Source organism: Ambystoma mexicanum, chromosome 11 (genome assembly GCF_040938575.1).
Source record: "Ambystoma mexicanum isolate Mex_15411 chromosome 11, UKY_AmexF1_1, whole genome shotgun sequence".
Taxonomy (NCBI): Eukaryota; Metazoa; Chordata; class Amphibia; order Caudata; family Ambystomatidae; genus Ambystoma; species Ambystoma mexicanum.
Genome location: NC_090934.1, coordinates 641,591,349 through 641,611,058, shown reverse-complemented (window position 1 = coordinate 641,611,058; position 19,710 = coordinate 641,591,349). Strand labels below are relative to the sequence as shown.

The 19,710-nt window shown below is 41.8% G+C and overlaps 1 protein-coding gene across 1 annotated transcript in view; it reads right to left on the bottom strand.

The window, feature by feature from the left end:
• ANO3 (anoctamin 3) overlaps positions 1–19,412 on the bottom strand; it is a 2,087,603-nt gene extending 2,068,191 nt beyond the window's left edge. Inside the window, exon 1 of the mRNA XM_069623502.1 lies at positions 19,228–19,412. Coding sequence (XP_069479603.1) covers positions 19,228–19,279 — 52 coding nt within the window. The 5' untranslated portion in view covers positions 19,280–19,412. The remainder of the gene's footprint in view (positions 1–19,227) is intronic.
• Positions 19,413–19,710: the final 298 nt, after the last annotated feature.

Genomic DNA, 19,710 nt, shown 5'->3' with positions numbered 1-19,710 from the left:
AAAGGTTGTATTATTTGTATGGGGAAAAGGCTCGACAAAGGTTTATAAGTACTGAAACTTAAGACCAAAGCAGCAGTACTATATGGAAGTGAGCTATGGGGATATACGACTTTTGCAACATTGGAGGTGGCGCAGAATGTTTTCCAGAGGAAAGTGTCTGGGCTTGCACCCGGGAAACCTGGGGCAGCACTGCGCCGAGAGTTGGGGAATCCCAGTATGGGATGCCAGGCGCGCAGTCGTTTCCTACAGTACTTCCTGAAAATTCATATAGATGCTACAACCAATCCCAATGTATATAATGCCCTGGTGGAAATGACAAGTTCCCCTCTAAGAGTCAAATACACATGGCTCACAGATGGGATAGCCGTGCAAAGAAAGATAGAAGAAGGTGATTTAAATTATTTACACACTGTATCTAAATGGCAAAGAACGAGCATGGTTGTGAGCAACGCTGAGAAAGAGGACTGTCAAAATTGTACTGTGACAGAAGGACAGAAGGACAGTTATAAATCTTATCACAAAGGTAAAATTGCATGAGTGCAGAAGAATAATCCTTATGATAAGCTTAAATGTTCTACGGTGCGTTCCAGGACCCTGTGGCTGCGGACAGACAGGAAATATCCATGTGGGCTGGGATTGACAGGGAATCTTCTGCATGTTTTGCGGATGTCTAAGGATAATATCGGTCCAAGGAAAACACTTCTAAAATCACACTTTCTAAAGAATAAAGTGAGTAATTGTGCGGCACCAATGATTTTAATATTGAATTCAATAGATGAGGTTTTTATGTATGATCTTGTGTCTTTTGTGAAAGAGTTCATGGGGGCAGATAGATATTGTGTGGTAGGAATCCTTTTTTATTTAATCAGTTGTTTATTTACGCTGGATGTTAATGGTTTATACCAAATAAACATTGATTGACTGACTGAATTCCACATTTACAATTAGCATTCTTATCCTGTACCGCCCTCCCATTTCCACCCCTCTGTTTGATGAGCAGCTTATTGCTTTTTTAGGATCCCACACTAAGATTCATGCTGTATTATTAGTTCTTGGAGATTTTAACTTATTGGCATCCAACCCTGTGGATATTGAAGTTAACATGTTGTTAAAATGTCTTAATAGTATTGGATTAAAGCAACATGTAAGTGTTCCAGTTCACCAATGCGGTAACACCTTATACTGAAACTATCCAGAAACCTAGTAGTTTCCCCTTTGTCTGTCCAAACCTGTTGTTCGTCTGATCACAACACTATACAGTTGTATATTATGACCCCCAAAACATCATGCACACGGGTACATGCAACTTTTAAACCCACCCTCCTGAGATGTACTCATAATATGTCCCTCAAGCCATTTGAAACTACTAAACAACCAGGCTAATCGTTCTGGATGAGCAAGGCACCCTGGAATGTTATCTTGCACAACTCTGTACCACTCTGAATGACACCTTTGAGGAACTGGCTCCCTCAAGGTTAGCTCATAAACCTAACCAATAATAAATCAGTAGTTCTCCGAGGAAGTTATTGCAGCTAGAAAATTCAAGCGTATGGCAAAGAGAAGGTGGAGGATAAATCCCTCAGACTCCTCTCTGGCAACTTAGAAAAAGAGAGCCAAAATCTATCAAAAAACGTTAAAGAACGAATCATGGGAGCAAAATCCAGCTCTAGAGAGTTGTTCCTAATTTTGAATGAACTTAAGGGCATAGTTCCCAACCCCTCTGTGACCATTGATGAGGGCTGGTGTCATGATGTGTTCACAAAGAAAATCAGCCAACATCAGACATGCGTTTTAGTCGACACACACAATACATCAGAATCTGGATGCAAGTCAGAACCTGTTAACATAAGGTAGACATTACTGTTGGCACATTTGCCTTTCACTTAGCAACAGTTAAGAGATAGTAGCCAAAATGAAACCCACATCCTGCAACAGAGATATGCCCTTCCTAATATTCCTAATTTTGAATGAACTTAAGGGCATAGTTCCCAACCCCTCTGTGACCATTGATGAGGGCTGGTGTCATGATGTGTTCACAAAGAAAATCAGCCAACATCAGACATGCGTTTTAGTCGACACACACAATACATCAGAATCTGGATGCAAGTCAGAACCTGTTAACATAAGGTAGACATTACTGTTGGCACATTTGCCTTTCACTTAGCAACAGTTAAGAGATAGTAGCCAAAATGAAACCCACATCCTGCAACAGAGATATCTTCCTGGCTTCATATTTTAAAGAATATTTCTCCACTGTTGGCCCATTGGTTGTAACATTCATTAATCGATACTTCCAGGAAGGATCCATTCCAAACTGCATCAAAGAGGCATCAATTTCTCCTCTGATAAAAAAGGAGAACTTAAATCCAAACAACCAAGACAATTATAGGCCTATCACAAATGTGCCACATTGTTGAAGGTCATTGATAAAGTTGCATGCACTCAGTATGACACTTTGTACAACAGGAGGGAAGCCTGGCCAAAGGCCAATCGGGTTTAAGGAAAAAGCATGGAACTGAAACAGTTAAGTTGCACATAGCTAACATCATAGATCAGGGTGCTATGGCCATGTTGCCATTGCTACACCTATCTGGCGCCTTTGTTTTGGTGAATCACGACATAATGGAAGATAGGCTAGCTACCATAGGCAACTGCTCACATTTAGCTGTGAACTGGTTTAAATCCTTCTTAGGACCAAGAAGGGCAAGCATTGCTAAGAAGAAATTCAAATCACAGCAAGTTCAACTTAGTTGTGCCATCCTTCAGTGCTATTGTTTGTAGCCGCTGCTCTACAATATATACTTCAAACCACTGATTGATACTTTGGACAGCCTAGGAGTGAAGTTTGCAAACAATGCGGATGACACCCAGATTATCCTGGAGTTAACTGGACCATACGATGAAGATCTATCGATGGTAAGGAAGGCCTTTTCTGCTATCAAAAAATGGATGACAGAGACCTCACTTTCACTGAATGACACCAAGACCAAAATCTTGATCTTTTACAGATGAGAAGTAAAAAGAAGTTGGATGCGCAATACAAACCATTCTCAATTGGAGGCGTTACAATACCGGTCTCTGACCATGTGAAAACTCTAGGGGTCATGTTTGACTCAAACTTGAATTTTAAAAAACACATGTCTAATCTAAGCTTCTTCATCTGTGCTTATATGACCCAGCTCCTCTGGCAAATATGCCCATATTTGTCAGAAGGAAATAGAGCACTAATCACAGCAGCCACTATCAATTTTAGGCTTCATCTTTGCAGTGGGTTGTTGGTCGGAACTTCACAAAATAATGTAACTTGACTCCAAACTATCCAGAACGGCGGGGTTAGAGCCGTATGTGGCTTGAAGCGCCAAGATCATATTACCCCTGCACACAGAGAGCTGCATTGGCTCCCTATCTACAAAATAATTAATTTCAAGGCATTAAATCTGGTTTATAAATGCTTGGCTGGTGATGCTCCTATTTACCTTAGTTCATTTACCATATTTCACAGATTAGGAGTCGGTCTTTCCGATGTACACTGCGATCCAAAAAAGAGACCTTACTGATACAGCTACGCTTCCGGATGAAAAGGTTTGGAGGATCCAGCTTTAATTCAGACTGCTTCGTTCAGTCGCACAGTTTTAGAAAGCACTGAAGACCTATCTCTTCAATGGGGGGAGAGACTAGGAAGATTGAAGCAACCATATCACCTCATTCTATCTTTATGTTCGATGTTTGTCTGTTCCGTGGGTGCCCTGAGGCTTCCGGGCGAGTTGGCGCTATACAAAAACCCAATAGAATAGAATAGAATAGAATGTGCCAGTGTTAGGGGAGTTCAAAGGATATCCTGGAATGTATCTTTTATTTTCAAAGGAGTGGGCTATGCAGTACTCTCCCCCTTGGCTGCTCTTTTCTCTTGCATGGCTTGCTTTTTTAGAGAAATGTGCAGGGAAATGGCAATCAAGACAGGGCTCTGGTATACCTGCTTGCACTTCAATACCCAAAATATAAACATGCATGGCCAGTGTAGATGTGGGAGACCTGCTTCTGCTTCACCGTGCACGACCAAAACAGGTGTGAAAATAAAAACATTGGCAGGAGGGGTCATTTCGAGCCTGTCACTGGTCATGCTCACCCGAAATCCACGTGGGTTGAAGGGCAGGATCCTGCCATCGTCCTACTTGGCCGGTGCCCATCTAGGTGCCAGTTAATCACCACGACACAAAGATAAGCATGGCAATGATTGCTACAATTCTCCTATACTCACAGTTCCACCCTGTGTCTGCATGCAGTACTCCTCTGTGGAAATAAAGGTGTCTTCATGCTGAAAATACTGGGGGAAAGAATCAACCAGCAGTTAGTTTGTTACTGCCAAGCTTCTGCATGACTTGCGACTCGTGCCCTAAAACATCAGAATGAATGCAAGCAATTGCTATAGATGATACATCTTAAGGAATGTCTATATTCACCTGTTATGTTCTGTTATGAATGAGCTACACAAAAAATGAAAACAAATGATATTTCAAGAAACGTTGGTTTATAAATGCGCAATAGACCAAGAAACAACTTATCAAATGTACTTATCCTATTCATATGGGCTGGCGATATGCTGCATTTGATATCACAGAATAACTCTGAATTGATTAGGCAACTTCAAATGAAAGGACACGGGGCCTCAATACGATTTTTGAGATAGCCATGCCGTTTTTAGTGGCATGGCTACCCCCAAACCGGGTACCGGGTCTGGGTTCCAGAAATAAGGAATTACTGGGCCATGCCGACTTTGGTGGGCCCGGTAATTCCCATTCTTGGGACCGAGACCCGGTACATCCCCATTCCTATTTCAGCCTTCAAATGGATCAATGGGAATGGGGAGGATGCTAACAACAGGCCTGTTAATGACGGGCCCATTGTTAGCATCTTAGTCTGCTGGCGGGTCCCGCTCAGCACGTCTGGTCTGGCCAGGAATCCAGAGTGGGACCCGCTGCAGACCTCATAATGTGGCAGCCCGGAATGAACGGTGTTGGTCCTTTACCGACACCGTTCATTCCGTGGCTGCCTTCGTTGTAATGAGGCCCATTTTCTAGAATGCGGGTGTGAATAGTAAAGGAGAAGTGAGACAGAGAAAGAGCACAGAGAGTGATAACGTATGTTTGTGAGTGTGTGTCTGTGCAGACTCAGGTGCGCATGTAAGAGCAGAAGATGCACACTTTTACATGGTCTTCGCCGTGCCTCTGGGGTCAAACTAGTGATAACTTGTGGTAACTACTGGTCGCACCCTAGACAGGTGCCTGCAAATGTGTAATTGTAGCCCAGATTTGAAGGAAGCCAGAACACAGGTATATTGCTACTGTAAGTACAACAACTTCGGCAGTTAAAGTTAAAGGCAACATCTACACTAGAGAGAAGATTCCTGAGATTCACACTAGAACCTTGCCGTCACAGTTGTGCGTATGTACAATGTTCTATGTGGGGAACAAAGCACAAAGAAGACCCAAACTCTTTAATGATCTAAAGGGTAATCAGCACATGGAGACACATATGCAATGCCCGAGGAGGGACTAGTATGTATTGGGGAGCGCTAGTTATTGGTCTGAATGCTTACAGGTAATCGTCCTTATGCAAAGTCTAGTACTTTCTGGTTGTAGTTCTTACTCTCACCAAGTACTGTGATGAGGAAGACTGACAAGGAGGTAATGGATAATAAAATACTGGAAATCTTCATTAATTCAAGTACAGGTCTTCCTTAACCCACACATTCACATAATGTAAGGACTGTGCAGAGAAAGACAGATGAGGAGGTAATACTGTGTTGTCACCATCACTAATTCAGAAACAATTTAGTTTTCCAATTATTTTTGAAGGACACAACCTTTGTTTCTTTGCTTGATGCACTGTTAGGTAATCACACAACAACATGAATTTTCATCAAGACTCTAGTACTATGTCAAAAGCAACTGTTAAAAGGTTGTCATTGGCCTGTTCCCAGCATGTAGAAAACAATTAAGGAAGGCAATAGGTTTTGACTGTCAAATCAAGATCATTTTCAAATGGACCAATAATGCAACTGTGTACCTCGTAGAAGCACCACATGTTCTGGTATACCCCGCATGTTAAGCTTCTGACATCATATGTTATTAACGGTCTTGAATGCCCCAATACTACTCTACATGAAACCTCACAATATATGAATACAAGCCTATTCAGGCAAGAGATTCTTTGAGTGAGTTGGGAGTTAAATCAGTGCCATTTCCCCAGGAGGTAATCTGTTACATTTTTGCGAGACAGTGGGCCTCATTACGGCTTTGGCGGTAGCCATGCCGCTATTGGCGGAATGGCTGCCTCCAAAACCGGGTCCGGGTTCCCTGAATGGGGAATTGCCGGGCCATTCCAAGTTAGGAGGGCCTGGAAATTCCTCCCTCAGGGAACTCGGCCCAGAACTTCCCCATTCCCATTGGAGCCCCCATAGGGCTCAATGGGAATGGGTGCAGCAAGCTAACAACGGGCTGATTACGACCGGCCCGTTGTTAGCTCCCTGGTACCCTCCCGGGACCCGGTAACGACGCCTGGTTTTACCAGGCGTCCTTACCAGGTCCCGCGAGGGTACCTCGTAATCAGGCAGAATGGGAATAACGGGTCCACATCCATTAGCAGACCCAGTTAACCCATTCCGCCTGACTCATGATGAGGCCCAGTATCTTCAATTCAATCTATTAAGAAGTCTATTTTTAAAATATGATTTTAAAACGTATCTATATAAATTAATATATTTTCGCCCAATAATTCAGTTGTGGAAAGAAATTACTTATCGCACTCTCATCGACCAACTTACTTACATGCTTGTATTTCATGATATTGCCATTATTGTTTTAAATTTCTCTATTTACAATGTCACAAAACACTTTGTAACAGCCATAAAGCAGCAGGGGATTACCCTATAACGGAATGGAAAGACGGGATGTTGAACAGGGAGGCAAGAAGGGAAGGAAGAGGGGTTCTCACAGGGAACAGTCTGAAGATGCATAATGAGGAGTCGGAGAGTGCACTGGGAGAAATAAAAATACACTACAGAAACATTCTATTTAGTTGTTCAGAAGATGTAAAAATGAAAACCTACATGCAAACAAATTCATCTCAAAACAACAATGTTGTAAATAGGGACGTGGATGTTAGACAGGAACGTCATTTAGGTGTCGCCAGAGGTCGCAAATACGACCTCACAGGTCTCCCTTGCTACCCCTGTGGTCTCCCTTGCTACCCCTAAAAAAAAATGAAAAAAGAAAGTGTCTTTTTTTCCTTTTCTTTTTTTTCTTTTTTTGTGCAATGCAATCTCCTGGGCTGTGGCCAGCACCATGTTGCTCTTTACTACTGGAGTGTCTGGCTTTCTTGTTCAGGCCTCTTAAAAAAAAGAACAGGGGTTTAGTTTTAGTTTATTATTTGTAGCGAGTGCCAGACCCTGGGGCGTCAGGGCGCAAATGACAGGAATATGCTCAACTTAGTTACAGGTACATGGTAAGAAGACAGTACAGCAACATCAGACAGGTTACAGTAGGCAGATATATACATGGCAGGATCTAGGTGCAGAAACAAAGTTTTACAGGTGCAGGTATTCTTGAGAGGATATAAGATAATAATATACAGAGTAATAATATACAGGCACCAGGAACATTACATTGCAAGGAGAAAGAAGCAAATTCAAATAGCCTGGTAATGGGTGCAAGTAGAGCTTCAGGTTAGTGCGTCAACGGATACAAGCATGTCAGGGTAGTTAGGTACCACAAGTCTAACACTTTCATCACTGACCCTAAATAAGAAAGAATAGGAATACCAAAAAATGTTTGTCTGGAATTCTATACAATAATTGCTAGACTCATTAAAGGTGAGTCACTGATTTAGTCTGTTCTTAAACACCTCAATTAAGCCTTTGATCCTTCTGAGGTTGATAAATGTGTACCTACACAGGTTGGGTGATATTGGGTGTATACTTTTTCTATATAAAGTGCTTAAGCGTAAGTGCTATATATTAACACATCATTATCATTTGGCCATGGATGTCTACTTGCATTCACAGTAATTTGGTAATATGGGGTCAATACACACTGGACCTAATGATACGTATGGTGATCCATTCTTGTATGAAATGTACATCACATTATAGTGATATCTTAACCATATTTTTCGTAGTCTACTATGTGATGCCACTTCCTGTTTTGTCAAGGATTTAAAGGTCGAGTTCCATCACTTCCTGCAATATCACTTTTGGGTGGGGTAAAATGGAATCACTTCCTGTGATGTCATCAGAGGTCAAAGGTCGTGTGATGTCACTTCCGCTACCCCTGGCATTTTGGTGAAATGACGTCCCTGATTTTAGACCAGAGCACCTTAAATTCAGGTGAAAATCATGGGACAGAAGAGGGTCCTTCAGCAAGGTTGGAATATCTCAACTAGCTCCATGTTAGTGCCTAGAAAATACAGTTTCCTTATTTGCAGTTTGATATATTGAACAATATGTTATTCACTATTACCACAAACGGAACTTGCTTCATATCAGATCCCTATCAAAGGTCTTGCACATTATACAATTCGAAAGAGTGAAGTGTTGAAAGATAGTGTGATGGAAAGCCCTTCATCAAATATTTAGTACAGAATTATCATTTTCCCCTGTCATCTAAGTAAGGCAACTTTTAAAAAAAAAAAACATGTGACTAGATGTTTTTTAAACTGGTGAAATTGGCCAACAAACCAATCATGAGTGTGTGTTACATTGCTCTCTGTGCATTACCTGTTGACTACAAAAATCAGTGAAATTATACGATATTGTTAACTTGCATTTATATAGCGCCTTATATACCATTGGTATGGTCTGAAGGCACTGGTAGGTTGAACGCCCTTGGGAACCGAAGTTCATATCAGTAGAGAGAGAAGAGAGAGTCAAAAGGGTGCGTGTGGGCACCGGGTATGTGTGCAGCTCATGCGGTATCTGTGCAATAGCTGCATTCTAGCGGTAGGTGTGCTGGTTGTGAGGTCAGGAGTATGTGTTCGTTCTGGTAGGAATTATCCAGAACGAATGTGGCTGCGTTAGGCCTGAGGAGAACACGTGGCTGGGGGTGTGTTACCAGCAGTAATTACTTAGAATGATGTGGAGTGAGCGGCGAGTGTTGGTATGAGAACAGTTACACCGAATGGTGTCATAGTATCACTGTGTTCTAGTTGAATGGTGATGTAAGGAGAGAGTAAGCGTGGTGGTGGGAAACGATGGGTTATATATCCTTTCAGAAATTCTCTGCATTCCAAATCATACTATATACGTCCGTTCCTTGCACTCCTATCCACTCCAGGCATCCTAGTCTGTTCCATATATTTCGGTCACGCTCTATACACTCCTCCGCTCTATACACTCCTGCATTCTATATACTCCTCCGCTCTACACACTCATCACACTTCCATATTTATGCGTTGTGCATATTAATGTACTCTACATACTCATCAGGTTCACATACTCGTCATTTCTACACACTTATCCCGTATATGCTCATCTGTTCTGGACATTCATCTGTTTTACGCGCTTCTGCGTTCTACTTGCTTCCCCGTATTATGCGCTCATCCGCTCTACACGCTTGTCTATTCTACACATCCAGCCGCTCTACACACTCATCCACTCAACATGTTCATCCAATCCATACACTCATCCGGTCTACATATTCATTTGAATCACACATTCATTCAAACTATATAGTTACCTGTTCTAAGTAATTCGTCTATGTCATTCACTTTGTTCACTCCGCATGCATTCTATTCATTTCGGGAGTTTAAATCTTATTACTCCTATTAATCATTTCACTGCTTTGATCTCCATTAATTTAATTCTGTTTGCCCTTCTAGATTATTGGGGGATGTCAGTTGCCAGTTTCTTGCATCAGGTGGTTTGATGGATTGGTGTCATTGAGTTGCTGTTGGTCTGTTTGGGTTGGTTTGGTACAGGTTGATTTTAGGGGAAGAGCCAGGTTTTCAGCAGTTTGCGAAAGGCCATTAAATCCTCAGTCTGGCGGATGTGGGGTGGGAGTGTGTTCCATAGCGTGGGGGCGACAGCTGAGAATGATGATCCACCTAACCTAATTGAGTGTGTCTTCGGAAGGATTAGGAGGCCGGCTGAGCTTTATCTTAAGGTGCGTGGGGGGTTGTAGGGTTTTAGCTTGTCTTGAAGATATTGAGGTCCTGTTTTATGCAGTGCTCGATGCGAGATGCACATGGTTTTAAAAGTCACCCTGCGGGCTACTGGAAGCCAGTGCAGCGTCTTGAGGGCTGGGGTAATGTGGTCTCTTGGGCCATATGATATTTTATTTGTAACACGCTCGTACACAAGTGTTTCAGAGCGTGACAAGGCAAGGGAGGGGAACAGCGGAGAACAAAACAACGATCTTACTAGGCCCAGTGACATTGAGAACGTGCAAGTGCATGGGAAAGGGAAAGGGGAAAAGTGCATGGAAGGGGCAGAGTGGAAAGTGCGGAGCAGAGGAGAACAGATAAATAATGATAAATACATAAATAATGGAACAATAAACAGGGGTAGTGCAGTCAGCAAGTGGCAAGTGCTGTGTTTACAACAGCAGAATTGGGTAAGTCTGATAAGTGAATAAAGAGAAGAACATGGGGGATGGTGGACTGTATGGGTCCTTCCTTATGAACTGCACAACAAGTTACAAAACAATTCACTCCTATTAGTAACCAACATCATTTTAATGTTTTTCATTTCAGTACAATGTTAGTGATCAAACATTGACACTAATATTTAAAATATATAATATAAGCCAATTTCACAGTCTCTAATATTATCGATCAATGCGTTTAGTGGTAGTGCCTCCATAGAACGTTACAAGTACATAGTAATTTGCCAATCATCACCTGATGCCAAGTATCTCCATAAGCAGGTATCCCTTTCTCTAAATCCTGACTGAACAGGAATCATACAAGGAAATGCAGTGGAGAAATTAAAACACTGATGAATTACTTGTTCTCCAAGCCAGCAGGGTCATCATATAATACTGTTGGATTCCATTAGTGAGAGATGGCCCACATTACCAAAATGAAGTCAGCTAAATAAACAGCTGAACTACAGAAACAAAGCGGTCTTTAAAAGTGTGTGCTTTTTGTGTAAATCTCAATGACCGCATAAAGCATTGAATGCAATGCCATGTATTGGAGTTTGGTTCACCACAGCTTGATCGTAGTGAAGGTTGGAACAATTCAAATGAACTGCCAGTTTTGAGAAAGTCATCACCTCCTTTTCTCTATCGCAAAATGTGTTTTTGATAAACTCAATAGTCAGTAACATTAATTGACTACGTAATTAGCTACACAAGGCAGGCAATGCGATTTTGTGACACACCCATTAACCAGAACCGAAAAATGTAATAAAGTTACAAAGGCGAGCTATAGTCGATTATCTAGGAAAACATAAGCACAGAATACCATTTTGGTATAACAAAAGACATCTTAGACAATTTAGTAACGATGTTCCTAAATAGAAAGTTGTGAAACTCTTCTGAAAGTTTAGATACATTGAAATGAACCTTCATAGCACTTCACCTGCTTCTCTCCATGAGCACCACAGCACCAATCCCATACCTCTCCCCACTCAGCACGTGCACATTCTGAACACTCACACGGCGTAGTAGGTTCGTCTTCCCATTGTCTCTTCTTATTTTAAATATTTAATTGGTTAACATTGTTATAATCTTATTGTCTATCATCCCCTATCCCCTCCATGTTGCCCTGTCGGTGTTTTGAAACAGTATTTGCTTCCTGTATAAGTGCCTAAAAGTGAACAATAAATAAATAAATGTAGAATTAGATACCTTCAATATGAATAGTAAACACATGGAAAAAATATAACTGAGCTCAAATGATGAAAACGTGTTTGCTAGCGGTACATCTTCAGAGAGTCAGCATCTGGAAGAAGCATGCTTTGAAAAACGAATGACTAGAAAGAGAAGTGGATTCTGGTCATAAAAGCATTCATTAAAGTCTGCCCTACTAAACTGGCGCGTGGTGGGGCCAATGAAGGACTGAGGAAGCGTGTTCAGATCTACGGTGATTGCCAGCAGGCTGGGAGCTACCCTTCTATGATTACGCATAGTAGCTTGGGTTCAGAAATGCATGGTTTTCTGTTTTTTGAATTATTTTATTTTTATTTTCTTGTTTAAAGCACAGAGCAAACTCGATAGAAATGGAGAACTGTACAGTTTAGCCAGCAGTAGAGTGTTCTCATGTAAATGGGACAAGGAGAAGAAGACATTTAGCTTTACCATGCCCTATTCAAAATATATTACTCGCTCATTTGGGGTACAACTGAGCTAGAATGAGAGCTGGAGTGGAAAATGGCATGACCTTGGTGATCCGCTGTTTTTGTTCTAGTTCTCTGTTCGTTTGAAGAAGATAAACTCACAATTAAAGTGGGCCAATTAGCAGATCTATATGCACAAGGGGGTAGCGACCACACAAGCCCTTGTCTTAGGAAAAATCAACCCATCTCAAGTTCTCAGTTTATTTGGAAAACAGTCTCTGCTTCCCAGTTGAGGCCACAATACATATTTAGGGAGTTTGCCTATAATGCAAATAACTTAAAGAAGGACTTGCCAAATATCTACAGGACATAATTTAGCACTACAAGCCCATTGACACTATCTGCCATAACTGCAGAATGTCTGGCCACCTGAAATACCAGCTACAAGGGTTTGGGCTAGGTGGATACATGCAACTCTTACACTGCAACACCTAAGTAACAGTCGCCTGATGTACATATGCAACGATCACAGAGTATTGCTTTCACGGCCCTCCTTAAAATCACTAGTTGCCATCGATCTCTAAGTAAATTCCGATCTGGTTCTTTCACTATGGCACAGCCTTTGCTCATATCTGACTAAATGTGTGCTCCTCCACGCCTTACTTTCAGACAGCTGCTTGCCCCAACATGATCACCTTCCAGCACAGTCTGTGGCCAGTCACCTTTCCTATGCTTACCTTTTTCAGCTTGACATGTTGCACCATACGTAGCTAATTGACTAATGCCACCATACAGAATGAAGGAAGGGTCCTTATTTAGGCAATATAACCCGAGTAGGGGGGGGCATTACTGGTAGGGTAATGCCCCCAGGGCCATAGTTAGAAGCCTGAGCGAAGTGAGGGATTTAACCCAGCCCCAGGGGCATTAACGTACCAGTAATGCCCCCCTCCAAGGGTTATATTGACATTAGTACTCTGGCATGGCATACTGGGCCACTAATTGCAATTTTTCTCAAGTTGAGAAATGGCACAAGTAAAAAGAATGGCCACCGGGGATCAGGGAGAAGGGACTACACGTATACCTTTTCCCTTTCCATGGCAGTCATTGAAATGAACATAAAAAAATAAAAAAAATAAACAAATGGCCGGCATGTAACAGGGAGAAGGGATTGCATGTAGTCCCTTCTCCCTTTCCATGGTGGGCAGTCACAGTAGGAGCCCCGGAGCTGCAGCGGTGAGGAAGCTTTGTTAGCTGGGTAATGCCCCAGTGAGGACCAATGAGCTTGCTTGTAACACACTCATTAACCCTCGCCAGGTACTAATGTGGTATAATGAACCTATGCGAAGTACGTTGGGGAAGGGTCACTATCCCAAGTGACAATGACAGCTCCCAAGGTCTATAAGGGTATTTGCACATAGTGGCAGTAGCAATACATGCTTAGGAATTTTGGTGGTAAAGTGACAAATGTTACTTTAATAGTGGGTGAAGTAAATAGGCAAACTAAATTAGTAGATTAACTGCCTGATTAATGGAATTATTTGCGCTGAAAACGCAGATTTACGTGCCTTTCTGCCCGAAAATCCACATACTTTAAACAGCGATTTTCGGGCAGAAAGGCGCGCAAATCTGCATTTTCAGCACAAATAATTCCATGAATCAGGCAGTAAATGTTGTTTTATTTTTTAGTAGTTAGATAATATTTTGTCTTCTTAAGTTAAACTATTATTATTATAATTATTAGGGTATTTTAGAGTGTGGGTCTAACTTTAGAAAGCAATGAAGCACTTAAGAAGTCAAGGGGGGTACACAGTGAGGTACACAGTGAGGGAAGCAAATCATAGAGGAGCAATACAAGGGAGAGGGAAGTTAACAGATGGGGGTTGGCACCAATGAAACTGCAAGTAGCAAGAATAGGAAACAGAGGGGGAAAAGACCACCCAATCTCAGTTTAGATTTGAGTGTAGAGGGGGTGTGAATTTAGGTGTTTGGCAGAAGTCATTCCTTGAACAGCGGTTTCTTGAGCTCCATCCTAAAAGGTAAAAGCAAGGGGGTGCATCTGGTGTTGTCGGGAGGAGGCTCTAGAGTCTTGAGCTATAGCCAGAGAAAGCCTTTTTACTGTCTTAGCTGAAATTAATCAACTTTTCAATATACATTTTACAAAATTTCGAACAGAACATAAAATCACATAATTGAAAAAAGCATATGTTTAAAACATAAAATATAACTGAAGAAAACTACTTTTTTTCCACAACACAAAGATAAGTTTTGTTTCCTCTGTTAACATATTCAAGATACAGTTACAACTAAAACCATTCCATATTTTTATCAAAACACAGGTGACTCAGTAACTATCCCGTTTCAAGGCCTTCAAAATATTAACATTCACCATCTGTATTGCAATCTTGCCAGAGCACAAGAGATACAGACAACGTGAATCCTGCTCCAGATGCCCTATGATTGGATCAACACGTTCAAAGTGAGTTATTCTTAAACTAATTAGAGCTGGGTAATAAGAAAGAAGGTGTCCGAGGGATTCATCTGAATTTTGATTTAAACAGAATCTACAAAATTTCAACTTGCTAGGTATCAATTTCCGTCTCACTTGTACTTGTCTGGTGGACTATAGGTCAAAACGCACTCTTAACAAGGCTGCTTGAAACTCTACTGAAGGAGACTTTAAAAGGTAGAATTCCATCATCTTAGCATTCTTAGGTCAAAATCTGAGTTTACAGTTTTGTTTATATTTGAAACATTGTGCTCTCATGGCAATCAAATCACAACGATAAATTAGAGCCTTTGCCTTGTCAGGATTTGTGACCAACATGTCAATTGATATACATGAATCTGCAAGAATAGTATACACTTTATGCACCCACATTAATGCAAATTTGTGACACGAAGTAAACATATAAGTCGAAATCAGTTTTAGCATGTTAATAGACTGAGTTGAAATAAGACACTTGCGGAATAATTCAGAAAGACGCCAATGATAGAGCATGGAGGGAAATCAGGCTCAATTCATATCGCAGCCACGGGCCAGACACACACTGTGGCATATGAATACATCTCCAGAATTTTGCTTCTATTCTGTCAAATTTTTGGGGTTGCCAAATTGGTAGTGTTTCTACTCCATAAAGAATAGAGGGGATTGTTTTTTGATTCCAATAAAGGATTGCGGGTTTTAGAGTGAACTTGCCATATCGATATGATAAGATCTTAGCCTGTGATATGGCCGTGTTTAGCTTCTGCTCCATGCTCTCTTCATGCCCCTTTGGGTTAGCAATGCCCTCAAAGGTCATTCCCAGATATATATACTTCTTGACTAGCTCTAGTTTTGACTGATTAATAGACCAAGTGTACGCGTTACGATTATTTTTAAAAGCTTAATAGGTTACTATTTGCGTTTTGTTTGTATTATTTTTTAATTGATTCAACTCCAAATTCAAATTGAATATCGTAAGCAACTTTTGCAGCCCTACTAGAGTTTTGGAGATAAGCACAAGTCATCTGCGTACATTAAATTTGTAATGGGCTTGCCATTTAAAATAGGCGAGTCAGCTGCTATGTTCACAAAAGGACTGTTGGAGATCTTGAATAAAGTAATTAAAAATCGCAGATGCCAATAGGCACCCCTGTTTAAGGCCATGTGCTGTCAAAATTGGAGATGATAGTAAACATTCCAAAGTAAGACGGATATGAATAGAGGTGTCCGAATGGAAAGCGTGGATGATATCATGAAGGGAAGGGGGGCATCCATCTCTTTTTAATTTTGCCATTTGAAGTACGCAGAAGATTGAATCAAACACTGCGTGTAAATCCACGAATGCAAAAAAAACCTGACTGACTAGTTGTATGGCATTGGTGCTTAATAGCATTAAGAAAGAGAAGATTGATATTTGTTCGCAAACCAGCAACAAACCCAGTCTGTTGTGGATTTCTTAAATTAGTTGCCTTTGTGTATGCATTAAAGTGGTGCAGAATTAGTTTTGAAAATAATTTTCCCGGGGCGTCTAACAACGCTATGGGCCAATAATTCTGCGGATTGGTACGATCGCCCTTTTTATAGATTGGGACGATAATAGAGGTTTTCTGTCATCTGGTTCTTTCCTTCCTGTACTGGCTTAGTTTAAATCAGCACAGGTCCTTGCTTCTTGCTTCTGATTTATTGAGTGATGTTTGTGTGTAGGGATATGTTTGGGGTATATTGAGAATGTTGCAATTGAGTGTGGCTGAAGCTTCATTCATCTATGAGATTTACAGTGAACATACAAGCCAAAGTTGTGCTGGCAACTTTGTAAATATAATTTGCCATTCCCATAATGGTATGATTGTGGCCACAAAACCAAAGTGCTTTGCACTAGGAAGGATGACATGTATTATGGACTCAGCTTCATTAAATAATTTACACTGGGAATGCATCTGCATAGAAATGACTTAAAATTGAAATGCTGGCATAGTTGTGACCTCAGACATCATGAAAATATTCTGAGATGCTGCTGTGTACCATTGCTGACACTGCATCTACTTGCTTTTTCATGCATTACCCTAGAGGACCGACTGCAAATTGTGTGACTTTTGAACCAATTTTTCTCAAAAAATATGCTGTAAAGTTCACTATTTCACCAGATGATTCTTTTAAAGGTTAATTGGAAGAAACACCCAATTTCCCCTACATCATTTAACACAGCTTGCTATACGTCCTCACACTCATTCGTGGAAGATGCTCATGCCCCTACACCAAAGATATCCACCTGCTGCTACTAACTTTGAATCATTTACAATGTCAGTAAACCCTCCGGACCCACCCGACCGATGGCATTGAAAGCTGCCTCCATTACTGCCATGTGGATAATAATGTTACTGGCCACTCACAATGGTGGCAGGGACATTTGAGTGCCAGGGACCAGACACCACACCCTGTGCTTCTATGTTAGGTGTAAGATGTCATCAGCTAATATAGTCCGCGTCACGCCGCTATGGTAGCATGATCATCATGTTCATTAGGCATGAGAGCTGAGGCCAGCCGAAAGCCTGTGGCACAGAATATACTTATACAAGGAGTTAGGGGGCACCTCATTGGGGCCTCCTCATTTTGTGTTACACCTCTGAACATATAATGGGGCAAGCAGCATTGATGTTATGTGGGCTCTTTTATAATTGTATTGGTGATATCATGGCTGATGTCATCTTGGATAACATTTGAAATGTACCTTTGTAACCTCATGGTTTGTTCAACAAATGTTTTCTCTGGGATTTCCATTGGCTTTGCAATAATGTATGAATTTTGAGAGGAGAAGCTAACATTCAATCATGCCAAGAAAGACAGGTCATGTAACATTTATGGAAGAGAGGGACCTCTAGCTTTTGTTTAGAGGGATCACCTATGTAAGTGTTGCTTCTTCAGGCATTCAGTTTGTTAGGTGGATAGTGGGAAACCGCATGGTTGCACATTTCCTTGTTTTAGTACCCGTCAAATGTAACTATGATCAGGTGAGTACAGACGTCATATAATTGTTGCACTTGAGTTCGGACACGAGACCTTGCATGCAATTAGGAAAATCAGATTGCAGATGACCCCTATTAAAATCGACCAATACTCTTATAATGCTCATCGATGCATGGCCGCATTACTTCAGATAAGATAGCTCAGCAGGTTGAGCGCTCAATCCTGCGAGCTGCGTGTGATCTGCAGGTCGCAGTTTCAAATCCCGGAAAGGCCAACTCAGCCTTTCATCCATCCAAAGTCAATAAATTAGCAGCCGCTTCGATTGGGTGATAATTGTGTGTAATATGTTCCCTGAAGAGGACTTTGGCGAAGGAAAGCACTTTAAAAACAACACATCCTGATCATTTGCTGCAGGGGAAGAGTCACCATAAATGCAATGTGCTCTGCAGTGCGGTTCCTTAGTGTACCACTACAATGCAAGTTTGCTGCAAACCATTGGCCAAAGCATTGTCTGTTCTATGGGAGGGATGACGTTTGGTGGGAGGGGAGCTCAGTAGGTAAAGGGAGGACAGTGCACAAGGAGTGGCGTGTATTTCAAAAAGGAAGAGACAACAAGCAGCTTTTCAATTCGAGGATGGGCGGCAGGAGAACATGTATTACAGTACACACTCAAAACAAATGTCTACATAACGAGAATGAGAAAATTAGTGGAACAATCACCGATTCACACATTTTGCAACCACAGATCACATGTGCATACGGACACACGTGCAAAAACATCGGAAATCTATTAACAGAGAATGCATGCATGACGTCCCCATCCTAGCAGAATCCACGTGCTTGAAACAGAATCAAGCATTCTACACAACACAACGTCTGACAAAGAGAAAAAGCCACCGCAGCAATAAAAAAATGCCATTGTGACGGTGTTGACGGAATATTTTCACTAACAAATTCACAAACAACCCTGGCCGCAAGCTCTAGAAATGCTGCATTGGACTTGGGTGCTTGCTCGGGGAAAGCCCCACACGGCGGCTACACCTCGCGCACACGTCCCTAAAGTAGTGCTGCAAATCATCTCTACCGCAGAGTAGCCATCTCGAACTTTTGGCAGCATCCATCCATCTGCACCAGGTCTGCAGTGCTGACAACATCTCGCCACAGTGAGACGCGCGTATCCCGCGCTTGAGCCGACAGCGTCTCAAGATTCCGGCTACATGGAAAAGGTCATTCGATAACTATATAATTGCAGTGCTTAAAGGAGTGGCCACATGAAATCATCCCGCTCTACATTTTACATGTATGCTATGTCTCGGTAAGGTGTCACCGGCAGATACAGGCAGGCAGCAGAAAGCAGATAGACACCAGCTGAGGACAAACGTCTGCAGTATATAAGCACATTGCCGTCAGCTGCTCGCTTAACCGACGCTGAGACGAAACACTGCAAGGGCATGCGGACCTAACGCTGCAGCTCCCGCTGCTGCCTGGAAACAAGCGATCTACTGACCTTTTTGCTGCCTAAAACACTGAAAAGACCCTGAATGGTGAACCATCTTCATTCACTTGAGCTTCACAGAACCCATTCACAAAACATGGGGGCCGGGATGCTGCAGTGAGAGAATGCCAGGGCGTGCGGCGGCTCGCAGAATCCGGCAGCTTCTGGAGAGCTGTGCAATACGACACCTGCCTCGGCAAGCACTTTGCCTGGACTACTCTACTCCCCGCTGTTGCCATAGAAACCTTAAAGGGAGGTCCAGCGTCGCACTCCCCTTAGCGGATACTTCAGGAATAATTCACAGAGAGCATGATTGGAAAATCAGCAGTATGCTTGTTTGGGGGGAAGTAAACAGGCTTATTGCCTAGAGCACACAATGCAACGAAACAGTATGAAACATATCCATTGACGTATTGCAGCACTAAAAAGAATGAAACAATAACCTTGTTTTTGTTTATCTTAAAAGACACAGTGAAGCAAATGCTCAAATGCTAT